General features: G+C 44.1%; 1 protein-coding gene across 1 annotated transcript in view; it reads left to right on the top strand.

The window, feature by feature from the left end:
* MUC16 (mucin 16, cell surface associated) overlaps positions 1 to 13568 on the top strand; it is a 159085-nt gene that overhangs the window by 95876 nt on the left and 49641 nt on the right. The window contains exons 57-68 of the mRNA XM_043990385.1: positions 837 to 872; positions 2718 to 2786; positions 3995 to 4060; positions 4330 to 4454; positions 4569 to 4636; positions 5598 to 5770; positions 6389 to 6424; positions 7875 to 7943; positions 8335 to 8400; positions 8660 to 8784; positions 8882 to 8949; positions 9379 to 9551. Coding sequence (XP_043846320.1) covers positions 837 to 872; positions 2718 to 2786; positions 3995 to 4060; positions 4330 to 4454; positions 4569 to 4636; positions 5598 to 5770; positions 6389 to 6424; positions 7875 to 7943; positions 8335 to 8400; positions 8660 to 8784; positions 8882 to 8949; positions 9379 to 9551 — 1074 coding nt within the window. The remainder of the gene's footprint in view (positions 1 to 836; positions 873 to 2717; positions 2787 to 3994; positions 4061 to 4329; positions 4455 to 4568; positions 4637 to 5597; positions 5771 to 6388; positions 6425 to 7874; positions 7944 to 8334; positions 8401 to 8659; positions 8785 to 8881; positions 8950 to 9378; positions 9552 to 13568) is intronic.

Genomic DNA, 13568 nt, shown 5'->3' with positions numbered 1-13568 from the left:
TGGGTGCAGAGTCAGGGGATCTGGATTCAGATCCTGGCCCTGCCACTTATTGCCTATGTGACCAAAGTTAGCTTTTCTTAGTGAATAGTGCACTGGACTTGGAGCCAAGAAAATCTTGTTCAAATCTTTCCTCAGATTCTTATTACCTGGGTGACCCTGAGAAAACCCTCATAATGATGGTAATTACCTGATAATGATGATGATGGTAGCATTTACGTAATACTGAATATGTTATCTCATTTCATCCTCACAATGACCCTGGGAGGTAGGTGCTATTGCTGTCCTAATTTTCATATTAGGAAACTGAGGCTGAGAAAGGTTTAGCCCAGCTGGCAAGAGCTTGAGGCAGGATTCAAACTCTGGTCTTCCTGACTCCAAGCCCAGCACTCAATCCACTATGCTGCCCTTAGTGATAAAAATCATTTAACTTCTCTGAGCCTCAGTTTCTTCATCTGGAGAAGGAATGGGTTGCATTAGATAGCTTCTAAGGCCCCTTCCAGTTGTATATTTATGACCCTAAGATTCTCATCAAGCCAGGGAGAGCAGCTAGTTTGACCATCTCTACTTTCCTATGGGCCAGAGCAGAAAATGCATTATTTCAGGCACTTAGTATCTCTTTGTCTCATTCTCATTCTTTCCAAGCTGCTAGCTTCCTATTCTCCCTACCTCATGCCAAGAGAGGTAAGGCTCTCCTCCAAGAAGCAGATCTGTCTTCCAAGTGACCAAATGCAGCAAACTGGATCACATTTAACTGGGTCATTCACTCTGAGCATTCCTTTTTTTCTCTTCTGCCATGTTGGGTTCACTCCCCTCATTGTCCGCCTTTTGGTTTTCAGGTTATAATGAACGTGGTCCAGTCCTACCCAGTGTTGGTAAGTATGTTGACAGTCCAATCTCATTTGAATCTTCAGTCATCTGGGAGACCTGAACATCATCCCCTTCTTGACACCTAGAATTGAGCCCCATTGTGAACTGGTCATGGCCTTTGCCCAAGCTCCTGACCCTGTAGCTGATTCAGAAAGGAATCCAAGAAGTACTTAGCAGCCTTTGGGAAGCAGTAAGGAAGAAAGACCTCTATCACTCACTGGAGGCTAGATGACCACTTGTCAGAGATATTAGAGTATGGATGCTCCTCAACTACGTGTGCTCTGAGCATCCTTCTAGCTCTGATATATGATTTGGTGATTCAGTGGGGGAAAAAGCCTCCAGTTAAAGGAAACGGGAGAGGGCAGCTAGGTGGTGCAGTGGATAGAGCACCGACCTTGGAGTCAGCAGGACCTGAGTTCAAATCTGACCTCAGACACTTGACACTTACTAGCTGTGTGACTCTGGGCAAGTCACTTAACCCTCATTGCCCCACAAAAATAATCATAGAAATAATCAATAACTTCATCCAAGAGAATGACAATAATAAAGGAAACAGGGCTCTATCCTTCTGATTCCTCTTGCTCTGGAGCCATGACCTCAAGTTCCAATATTTCCACTTCCTTTGTTAGAAATTTGTTGAAGAGGACTCGTTAAGCTGTCTTCACAATCAGTAAATTACTCAGCAAACATTTATTAAGCTCCATTTATATTATCAGCCAGTGTGCTAGGTGCTGGGGATATAGTAAAAAACGGAGAAATCTTTGCTCTAAAGGGGTTTACATTCTATTGTAGAGGGATGACATGTGTGTAAACATACATACATATACACATATGTATATGTAGGATAAATTTAAAAATTAATTCAATGTTGTTGGGAAGGTGATAGCAATCAGGAGCAATCAGACAGGGCTTTCTGTAGAAGATGGTACTTGTGCTGTGTCTTGAAGAAACAGAGAGATTCTATGAGGATGAAGCTAGGAGAACTGCATTCCAGGCATGGGCTAAGGCCAATGAGAACCTTTGTGAGGAACAGAGAGGTCAGTTTGGCTAGATCCTAGAGATTGGGAAGGAGAACATGGCATTATGAGACAGAATAAGGTAGGTCAGGACCAGGTTGCCTAGGGCATAAAAATGGGTCTGGAGTGAGAAGATCTGGGTTCTTATCCTGCCTCTTACATCTGCTATGTGTGACCTAGGGCAGGTCATTTGAACTTACTCTGGGACTCAGTTTTTTCCTATACTTTGAGGACCCATCTTGCTCCAGATCATCTTTTTTTTTGAGGGGGGGGGCGGTAAGGTGATTGGGGTTAAGTAACTTGCCTAGGGTCACACGGCTAGTAAGTGTTAAGTGTCTGAGGCTGGATTTGAACTCAGGTCCTCTTGACTCCAGGGCTGGTGTTCTATCCACTGTGCCACTTAGCTTCCCCTACTCCAGATCATCTTACATTTGATTCTAAAGGTTCTAGGGAGTCATAGAATTTTTTGAATAGGGATATGACATGGTCAGAGCTGCACTTAAGGGAAGATTATGGAGAAGCCAAGGATGTTGACAGGTCACAAGGGAACCTCAGCTTTCTGGGACAAAATATTACGAGGCCAATTCACAGGATATTTCTGCCAGTCATAGGCCAGGCACCTCAGCTGGTGTTCTCATGATAGGCTCCCTTCACAGGAACCTGGGCATCCAACAGAGGTATTGGACCCTATTGATTAAATCATTTAGTGGAGAGGCACATATTGAGTCTGTCCCTTGTGAAGGACCTTGTGCTCATACCCACAGCTGCCCAAAGCTCTCTGCTTTTAGGTACTCGAGGTCTCCGTCAATCTCTAATCATTTTCCTTTTTTCCAGTTCCAAGTCCAACCACAACAGTAGCACCTGTGCCTCCTCTGATGCCCACAGGACCTGGAGGCTCCAAAGGTAGGGAAGAGGCTGATTCTGTGTCCAATTCAAATAGAAATGGATTCCAGTGGACTGCATATTGACTTAGAAAACTAAAAATTAACATTATCCATGTTGTACTGTAGTTTTATTTATTTTGTTATACATTTTGAATTGTATTTTAATCTTATTCTGCTACACTCGGGAGTTTGGGGATCTCAGTGTGGGCTATGAATTTGACACCTCTGTGACCTGGAGAATTCACCTTGAATCCCATCTGGAAAGTGGAAAAAGAATATGCTGTTCAGAAGAGGAAACAACCCCAGGCCTTTCCAAATCTCCATCATTCTAAGAAATAGGTGCCTTCCAAACTAGGAAAAGGGAGAGCTGAGATGCTAAGTTATCCAGAAGTCTTAGGTCAGAAAGACCATAAGTTTAAGTTTTGAGAAATTAGTGATGAACATTTCCTGTGGAACTTGGAATGGATGCCTGATTTCCTACTGAAGAGTAAGGAAAGTAAGGCAGCCCAAGCAGGAAGTCCTTGATCCTATAGACGTTTGTTTAACCAAGTCTCTGTAGCATCCTGGGAGTGGGAAGATAGATCCTCAAGCCCATTGGCTCAGGATTTCAACTTAACTAGTAATTTCACCATCATGGCAATATGGCCCAGAACCATCAAGGTGAAGAGGCTCGAGGTCATACCATGTGAAGCATATGGTGCTGCTTAGCTTGAAGAAGAGCAGACTCAAGGAAGACATGATAACTGTCTTCAAGCATTCTAAGGGCCGTCATGTGGAATAGGAGACAGGCTTATTATGTTTGGCTCCATAACAATGGGTGAAAGTTACAAAAAAAGCATATTTAGGCTTAACATCAGGAAAACTCTCCTAACAGTAAGAGCTATTACAAAGTGAAATGTGCTGCCTTGAGGGGCCTTCTCCTCATGGTGGAGCTTTCCTTCAGTAAGTCTCCAGCAGGTGGCATCATTCCAATCATTACAAGTGGTGGGTTGTCCTTCCCTGGAGGTCATAAAGCATTGGCTGAATGACCATTTGTTGAGTACATTGTATAGAGCTATTTTTTGCTCAGGAAGAGAACAGACAAGATGGCCTCTGACATTCCTTCCAACTCTAAGAATGGCCAAGGAAATAGAGACCTTACCTTCCATATCTCATAGCCAGTTTCCCACCTTGTAACATTCATATGGTTCTGCTGTTAATGGTCCTTCACAATGATTTTCCCAACAGCTTCTTTGCTAACCACATCTCCTCCAGCCACATCCCCAGCTCCATCACCTTTCTCAAGCACCACAGGTATGATACTGGATCTCTGGGTCATGTCCTAGAAATTGTTCCATGATTTTCTATGGGATTGGAGAACAAGAGACATAGAGCAAGGGGGAAATTGGAAAACCAGCAAGGTTATCTAATGGGACTCATCAGTGGGTCCAGGATGTTAAGTTTTCCTTCTGGGGTTGGGGGAGGGGGATGAGGAAAGGCCAATCAAAATAGGGTGTTAGTGGTTGTGCTGACTGATATGCCCAAGGCTCAGGCATGGTATTTTTCTCCTTCCATGGTCACAGCTGCTAGCCTAAGCTTACAGTCTTTCACTCTAAACTTCACCATCACCAACCTGCTCTACACAGAAGACATGGGTCTTCCTGGATCGGGAAAATTCAACTCAACTGAGAGAGTCCTGAGGCATCTGGTAAGTCTACCCAATCCCTGCCTCATAGCCCAGGAGTCTGAATACTTTCCTTTTGCCCTTAACCCAGCCTAGTGTTTTCCTGGACACCCACTCATCACCATCTTTCTTTGCCAGCTGGACACCTTGTTCAGGAATAGCAGTATTGGCTCTTTCTACTCTGGATGCCATCTGACCTCCCTGAGGTGAGACTCAAAAGACTTAGAACTGGGACTTTGAAGGAACCTCCCTGGAGCCTTGGGGGACACATGATGGGTTCTGGGTGGGCTCCCCAAGAAGGGGGATTTTCACACATTGTCCTTTTGCTCCATTTCCCCCATCTTCAAATTCCCAAGCAGCTTTGACATGGTTCCTCTCGTCCAAGTTTCCAAGTCATACTTCAAAACAAATTTCCTATGTAAAGAAAACACTTTACCGACACTGAGAGGCAGCCTGACACAATGGATAGAGAGCTAGCCTTTCAGTCAGGAAGACGTGGGTTCAAATTCAACCTCTGACATGTACTGTGTGACTCTGGGCAAATTGCAGGGCAGGTATAGTGAATTTCTTCACCAATAGTTTCTTATACCAATGAAATTAGAAAGAAGGAGGGAGAAGGAGAGGGGGAGAGAGACAGAGAGTCAGAGTTGGAGATTTAGCAATTGAGAGGGGGAGGGGAGAGGAGAGGAGAGGGGAGGAGAAAGGAAGTTCTAGCCAACACTCTTACATGTTTTCCCACAGGGGCAGCTAGGTGGCCCAGTGGATAGAGCACCGGCCCTGGATTCAGGAGGACCTGAGTTCAAATCCGGCCTCAGACACTTAACATTTACTAGCTGTGTGACCCTGGGCAAGCCACTTAACCCCAATTGCCTCACCAAAAAAAACAAACCAAACCAAAACAACAACAAAAAAACCCAGCCATGTTTTCCCACAGAAATGTCAGGCATTGGGGCAGCTAGGTGGCTCAGTGGATAAAGCACCGGCCCTGGATTCAGGAGGACCTGAGTTCAAATCCGGCCTCAGACACTTGACACTTAGTAGCTGTGTGACCATGGGCCGTCCCCCAAAATGTCAGGCATTCCTTAGAGGAAATGCATATCCCTATACTTAGGTTCCTCTCAGGTTCCCCAGTATTCTTCTTTTAACTATCAAGATTTCCTTTCTTAGACCTGTGAAGAATGGCTCGGCAACTGGAGTGGATGTTCTGTGCACCTATCGGAGAGATCCCACCAGACCTGTCCTGGACAGAGAGAGGCTTTATCGGGAGCTGATCAATCAGACTTTTGGCATCAGCAGGCTGGGACCTTATTCACTCGATAAGGACAGTCTCTACCTTGATGGTGAGCTGCCCCATTGAGGCTCTGTCCCTCCTCCTCTCATTCTCTCTCTGAGCCTTCCTCCCCTTCCCTGAGCCCTTCCTTCTCATTCATCTCTTCTTGAGCCACCTGCCCAAGACAGCCTTCCCATAGTGGGGAAACCTTCCTTAAGGTTTCCTTTGCTGTTATCACTTTATGGGCTACCATGGAGCTTCTGTTCTTGGTCTAGTCTTTTCAGCATTTTTAGCAGACTTTTGTTACACTTGGCTGCTAAGCACTCCCTCCTTGTCTTAAATATGGGAACAGCCAGCCAACCAGATGGTTTGCCCCTTCCCCCCCCCCCCCGACCCATAGGCCAGGGCAGAGGGAGTCCTGGTGGAATGATTCAGGTGCCTTTATCTCTTCTTGTCTTACCAGGAATCTCTCTAAGTTGCAAGCTTCTTTTTTTCTCTTTACCTCCAGGGGAATGGAAATGAGAATTTCTCCTCTCCTTCCTCAAGAAACAAGTCCTTCAGGTGCCCAGGTTAAGCAAACTGACTCCTCAGTCCACTGTACCCATCACTCTGAGCTACTTGTGTTTCCTTCCTTCTCTTGTAGGGTCATGAACTCCTTTCCATCACTCTTCTTTTCTTTGTTTTCCAGGTTATAATGAACACAGCACAGTCCAGTATACTAGTAGTAAGTGTTTTGACATTTAAATACCCTTGGGTCCTCATCCATCTATGTGACCTTTGTTTCATCCCTTCGACTCACTCAGCTGTCAGAAGGTGTTAATACCCAAAGTGGGATGGGATGCTTCAGGAAGCAGTGAGTCCTACACCACTGTGAGTCTTTTAAGGTTTTAGAAGCAGCCAGGTAGCATTGTGAATAGAACAATGAATTTGGAGGCAGAAAGGCCCAAATTAAAATTCTGCCTCAAACACTTACCAGCTTTGTGACCCTGGGCAAGTCACTTAACTACTGTTTGCCTCAGTTTCCTTATATATACAAAGAGACAATTGTATTTGACCTCTATGGTCTCTTTCAACCCTAAATCTATGATCCTATGACCCTAAGTTAGGCGACCATATTTATAGGAGCTTATAGAACATGCAGATGGCTCTCTGAACACCTTTCCTATGCTGATATCTGGTAATTCTATGCTTCTGTCAGAAAGGAGAAAGGAACCCCAGAATCATCTGACCCTTCACAGGTTAGAACCATAGGCTTAGGCATTTGGGATCCCAGTTACTCCAATAGAGCTTGGATGGTAATAACTTGCACCTTAAGAGTAGAGATTGGGGGCAGCTAGGTGGCACATCAGGTAAAGCACCAGCCCTGGATTCAAGAGGACCTGAGTTCAAATCTGGACTCAGACACTTGACACTTACTAGCTGTATGACCCTGGGCAAGTCACTTAACCCTCATTGCCCGGCAAAAAGAAAATAAAAGAAAAAGAGTAGAGATTATCTCATTCTTTGCTTTTGTAACCTCAGCCTCTAGTACAGTGACTGGCCCCATTATTAAGCAGAGTAGGTGTTTAATCAATGATTTAATCAGTTGCCTAGCTGTCCCAATGTGGGGCTTTCAGGAGGCTTGCCAGTTTGCAGGTGAACCTCAGCTCTAGGAAGAAAAGGAATGGGGAATGGGGTTCACAGACCTTGTTCTTATTTCTCTGTTAACATAGTCCATGAAAAGAGCATCTCAGCAGCTCTTATTGGGACAAATCCCTAGCTGGGAACTCTGAGAGCTTCCAGAAGTATTTGATAACAGTCAGATGGTCATTGAACAGACTTGCTGAACATCTTCTATATTTAGGGCCTTGAACCAGTGCCCAAATGACCTTCAAGTTCCTGTGTTCTCATGGGGGTAACCATGATCTCTGCCTTTATCTCTTTAAAAAATAGTTTATTGATGTTTTCTGTTTTTACATTATAATTATTTCTACCCTTCAAGCCCTCTCTCCATATTAAAACCTCCTTGTAACAGAGAAAAAATTAAACAAAACCACCTGATAGAGTGACTCTGTCTGATCATGAATGCAGAATTTTGCCCAAGTAGTCCCCCACCTCTCTACCATGAGGAGGGAGTGATGTTTCATCATCCATGCTCTGGATCCATTTGTCTCTAATGACATTCCTTTCCACAGCTCAAGAGCCAGACACTGCATCCACATCTGAAATTCCCCTGAGCACCACTGAGCTTGGTGGTACCACAGGTAAGAATGTGGCTGGCTTGTCCTTATTCTCCATGTGGCATTTGGAAAGAGAATATGCTGCCTGAAAGAGGGAACTACGCTAAGTTACCATCATTCTAAGAAACTGTCACCCAGCAAGTAGGGAATGGGAACCTGGGGGCATGAGGAAGGGGAAGGGCCAAGGCACTGCAAGCAGGAAGCCCCTGACCTAATAGACTTGAATATTAGTAATCTCTTCACTCTAGTTGCTGTCTCTTCCTGTGGTGACTGAATATCATTTTTAGACTCATTGTTGTGATTACCCCCTTCCAGTGACTCAGTAGCCAAGCTAAGCAGAGTCCAATTGCCCCATACTCTATAGAGCTCGCCTGAAACATTTACTTGGTAATTTCATCAATATGTTCTTCTCCAGCCCCTGTGACGACCATATTTGTTCCAGCAACATCTCTGGCTCCATCACCATTCTCCAATGCCACAGGTTCATAACTTCCTACCTCCATTATTCATTCCCTAGGAAAGTCTTGTTTGGGCATGAGATCAGGAGATGGGAGAGGCAGAACAAAGGGGAGGGGGAAGAGTTGGGAAGTGGGTGAAGTTTCCTTTTTGGGAACATCAGTGGGACCAGTATGCTGAGCTTTCCTTCCAGGAGGGAACTATACAGAGCAGCTGGGTATACCTTTGCATTCTGATTACCCCAGGCTCAGATGTGGGGGTTTCTCTCCCTTCCTGTCATGTAGCCAGCAACCTCAGCCTGGAAACTTTTACCCTGAACTTCACAATCACAAACCTGGCCTATACAGCAGAAATGGGACACCCAGGCTCCAGCAAATTCAATAACACAGAGAGGATTTTGCAACGCCTGGTGAGATTCCCCAACTCCTGCTATAATCTTCCACCTCAATTCCCTTTTTCTTCAGGTCCAACCCCTGCATTCACTCACTTTCCCCTTCCTTTGTCAGCTTGGACTGTCATTCCGGAAAAGTAGCATTGGTTCCTTCTACTCTGGGTGCAAAGTTACCTGCCTGAGGTGAGACCATAGAACCTTCAAGGTGGAGTTTAGGGGCATCTTCCCCCTTCCCATAGGGATACCCTCTGGGCTTGGGTTGGACTTCAATCAAAGATGGATTTTCCATCTTTGCTCCATTTTCTCTATTCTTAAATTCCCAATCTGCTTAATTGTGGTCTCTTCTTATCCATGGATTTTCAGGAAATTCACTCCTTTTATTAGGTGTAGATTAGAACAAATTCTCTAAGGTAAATATTCAATCCAGGGGGGATCATTGGTTGACCAACATTCTCACCGACAGAAATAATGGAAGCAACTCCACCATCTTGGAATCCCCACCAGCTCTTCCCACAGTCTTACCAGGCTACTCAGTTTAATTTTTGTATCTGGGGTTCTTGTCAACCTTCTCAGTACAAGCTTCTATGTCACCATCAAAATGTCCTTTTTCAGACCTATGAAGAATGGCTCGGCAACTGGAGTGGATGCTCTGTGCACACATCGGAGAGACTCCACAAGCCCCTTCCTAGACAGAGAGAGGGTTTACTGGGAGTTGAGCAACCAGACAAAGAACATCACCAAGCTGGGCCCCTACTCCCTTGATAGGGACAGTCTCTATGTCAATGGTGAGGAGCCTAACTGAAGCCCAGCCTTTTTCCCTATCCCCATCTCAGTTCTACTTCCTTCTATGCTCCTTTCACTCTGATTCAGGCTCTAATCTCCCAGAGAACTATTATTTCTCAATAATTCCTTATTACACCAACTACACAAAACAGATCCTACCCATACCACTTCCTTAGGGATTCACTTCCTTGGGACTTTTTGGGTTACTGCATCTTAGTGGTAGAGAGACATCTTTGGTCCTGTTCTAATCAATGTGGTTTTTTTAGCAATGATTTGCATGGAGACATAGATAGCAACAAATATATAAAAGTCACGAAGCTTTGAGAGATGAATAGTTAATGTGTTGGGCAGAATTAGGATCCAATAAGAAACTAACACATGAAAAATAAGCTAAATGTAACAAGATGATATTTAAGAGGAATAAATTTCAGTTTGCTTATGTTAACATTTAAACTTAATTGATCCATCAACAAGCATTTATTAAACAGTTATGTGCCTGGTGCTAGGCTAAGTCCCGGGGATACAAACACAAAATTGAGGCACTTACATTCTATTGGAAGGGTGCAATATGTTCACAGATAAATCTAGGACAGACACAAAGTGATTGGGAGAGGGAGTGAAAGTCAGTGAAGTCAGGAAAGGCCTTTTGGGGAAGGTGGCACATGGGTCATGCCTTAAATGGAGTTAGATGTCCCTAGAAGTGAAGGTGAGCAGAGCACATCCCAGGAACATAGGAGTGTCCTGTTCAGGGAGCATGAAGATAGCCAATTTTTCTAGCCTGTATAGAGCAAACTGAGAAACTATGGAAGTTTGTGTGGAAAAGAGTTGGCTGGGCAAGTAGTTCATGTATAAGACACTTTGTTGGGGTTTAGTGGACTGGAATCTCCATGAGTCAACAGAGTGACTGGTAGCCCAGAAAATTTGTTTGTTTGTTGGTTGGTTGGTTGGTTTTTGAGGGGCAATGGGGGTTAAGTGACTTGCCCATGGTCACACAGCTAGTAAGTGTCAAGTGTCTGAGGCCGGATTTGAACTCAGGTCCTCCTGAATCCAGGGCCGGTGCTCTATTCGTTGTGCCACCTAGCTGCTCCCTGGTAGCCCAGAAAATTAATGGGATCATATGCTGCATTGAGAGACTTAAAAGGGCATTGATAAGCTAGAGAGCATTCAAAGGAGGGTCAGTCAGTCAATCAGTCAATCAATAAATATTCATTAAGCACTTACTATATACCAGGCACTGTACCAAGTGCTGGAGATGGAAAGAAAGAAAGAAAAATAGTACCTGGTCTCAAGGAGCTCACAATCTAATGAGGAAGACAAGCAAACAAATGTTTGTCTATACAGGAAATAACTAACAGAGGGAAAGTGCTAGAATTAATAGGGATTGAGAAAGGCTTCCTGTAGAAGGTGGGACTTGAAGGAAGCCAAGAGGTGGAGATGAGGAGGGAGAGCATTCCAGACATGCTGGATGGCCAGAGAAAATGCTTCAGAGCCAGAAGATGGTGTCTCTTGTTTGTAAGACAGCCAGGCCAGAGTCACTGGATCAAAGAGTATATATCCGGGCAGCTAGGTGGCACAGTGGATAGAGTACCAGCCCTGGATTCAGAAGGATCTGAGTTCAGACACTTAACGCGTACTTAGCTGTGTGACCCTGGGCAAGTCACTTAACCCTAATTGCCTCACACACAAAAAAGAGTATATATCATGGGGAGTAAGATATAAGGAAACTAGGGGAGGATTTTGAGTTCATGATATACAAAGGTCATTTGTGGGAAATGGGGATGTTTAACCTGGAGAAAGGATGATTTAGAGGTAACAAAAGAGGTGTCTACAAGCATTTAAAGGATTATCATATAGAAGGCATATCAGGACAGATAGTCAGAAGCTTTGCTTTTCTCTGGATTTCTTTTTTTGTTTTTTGTTTTTTGTTTGTTTTTGTGGGGCAATGAGGATTAAGTGACTTGCCCAGGGTCACACAGATAGTAAGTGTCAAGTGTCTGCCTTGAGGCTGGATTTGAATTCAGGTCCTCCTGAATCCAGGGCTGGCTGGTGCTTTATCCACTGTGCCACCTCGCTGCCCCTTTCCTCTGTATTTCTACAGGCCAGGGCATAGCAAGTACTTTCCCTCTCTCTGCCTCCACCATAAATCTTCCCAGCTTATAAGCTTTTTTCTTTTCTTTTCTTTTGTGGAGCAATGAGGGTTAAGTGACTTGCTCAAGGTCACACAGTATAAGTTTTTTTTTCTTTCTACTACTAGTACTAGAATTCAAGTCAGGTACCTCGGGGTGGGGGCAAATATGGGAGAATTCTGATATCTGCTTCCTCATGAAGCAGGGTCTTTAGATGCCAGGAGACAGTGAAATGAGTCATCAGGTCTATTGTTCTCACCTTGAGCATCTTCTTTCCTTGGGTTATGTGCTCCTTTCAATGTCTGTCTTTTGTTTTCTAGGTTATAATGGACACAGATCAATCCAGTATTCTACCAGTAAGTATTCTGCCATTCGCATCTCTTTTTTGCATTCTTGGTCATCTCTAAGTCCTGTATCTCAGTTAGTTAACCGATATTTATTATTCACTTAATGTGTGTTAGGTACTGCAGATTCAAAGAAAGACACACGCCCCCTTTCCAAAAAGAGAGACTTGATTCCTCTTAAATCCTAGCACTGGGCACCAGTGTGACAGCATCAACTATAGGGTGGGCCACAAGTCATGATGTATTAAAAGCTTTTTGAAAATTATTTGTTCTTTATTTTTCATCATTTATGAGATTTCATTTTTCACACACACAATGTGAATTTATTTCCTATATACTGTGTATGCTGCTATGGTATTGTAAATTAAGAACAAAAAAGGGAGTTATTAAATATTGAACCCCCTTCATGACTTTTGGCTCACCCTGTAGTTATGTTTTTGCCCTGGCAATCCACTCAGGTGTCCTTAGAAAGAAACCTCAATCATGAAATTGACTCATGATGTAGCAAGTCCCACAACATTTGGGTATTGAAAAAAGATGTCAAATATAAGTTGTCATGAATATTATAGAAGGGATTCCTCGATTAGATGTACGCTGAGGACCTTTGTAATTCTGATAGCCTCTTAGCAGAAGGTCCTAGATAAGTGAAATGGACCTGTAGATCCTTCAAGTCTTTTATATCATAGTCTAGGATTCCCATGTTTTCTGCCCAAGGTTGCATGAGGATGATGCCTTCCCAAGCTGTCTCCATGAGGCAATCAGAGAAATGAGCAAATCACAGTGAAGCCCAATGTTGAGAGTGGTTGGAGAGGGACTCAACACAGCTAGACTTTTGTAGTTCTGAATGCCACTTCTGATAATGTTGTCCCTGGCAGGGTATTCTGGCAGCTGCCTAGGGGTATTTGATCACAGTTATTCATTCATCATACATTCATTAAGCATCATACATACAGAGCTATGACCATATCTTTGCTATATTTTTATATGGCAGGCCACGTCCTTTGTCAATCTCTAATAATATTCCTTTCTGCAGCTTCTCAGCCAGCAAGTGTATCAGCACCTGCAACTGCCCTGTCATCTGCAGGGCCTAGAATCTCAACAAGTAAGAATGTGGAGGCTTCAGTGCCCTGGAGAGCACTCCCGCCCCTTTCTCCCTCTCCCCTAAACACATAGAAAGAATCTGAGGAACTGGGAGAGAATGTACTTTCTAAAAGAAGGAATATACCTAAGCATTCCAAAGTCTCTCTGTTCTGAAACTTAGTTACCAGCCAATCGGGGAAACCAGGGTATATGATTTAGCATATTATGTTGGGGTCTCGTGTCCCAAAGGTCCAAATAGACTTAAGTTCCTGTCAGTGAATTTTAAAATTAACCCGAGAATCACTGTGGGAACCAAGAATGAGTCCACATAACCTTGTAATACTTTAAAGAAAGTGAAGGCCCAGGGCACCCCAGATAGGAAGCTCTGACCTGGCAAGGGGTAGCAATGGGACCTATCACTCAAATACCTACTGCCTCCTCACTCTGGGCTGTGAGGCTTCAGTCAGGA

The sequence above is a fragment of the Dromiciops gliroides genome, chromosome 1 (assembly GCF_019393635.1).
Source record: "Dromiciops gliroides isolate mDroGli1 chromosome 1, mDroGli1.pri, whole genome shotgun sequence".
NCBI classification, from domain to species: Eukaryota; Metazoa; Chordata; class Mammalia; order Microbiotheria; family Microbiotheriidae; genus Dromiciops; species Dromiciops gliroides.
The sequence above is the reverse complement of the archived record's forward strand: the minus strand, read 5'-3'. Positions and strand labels throughout refer to the sequence as shown.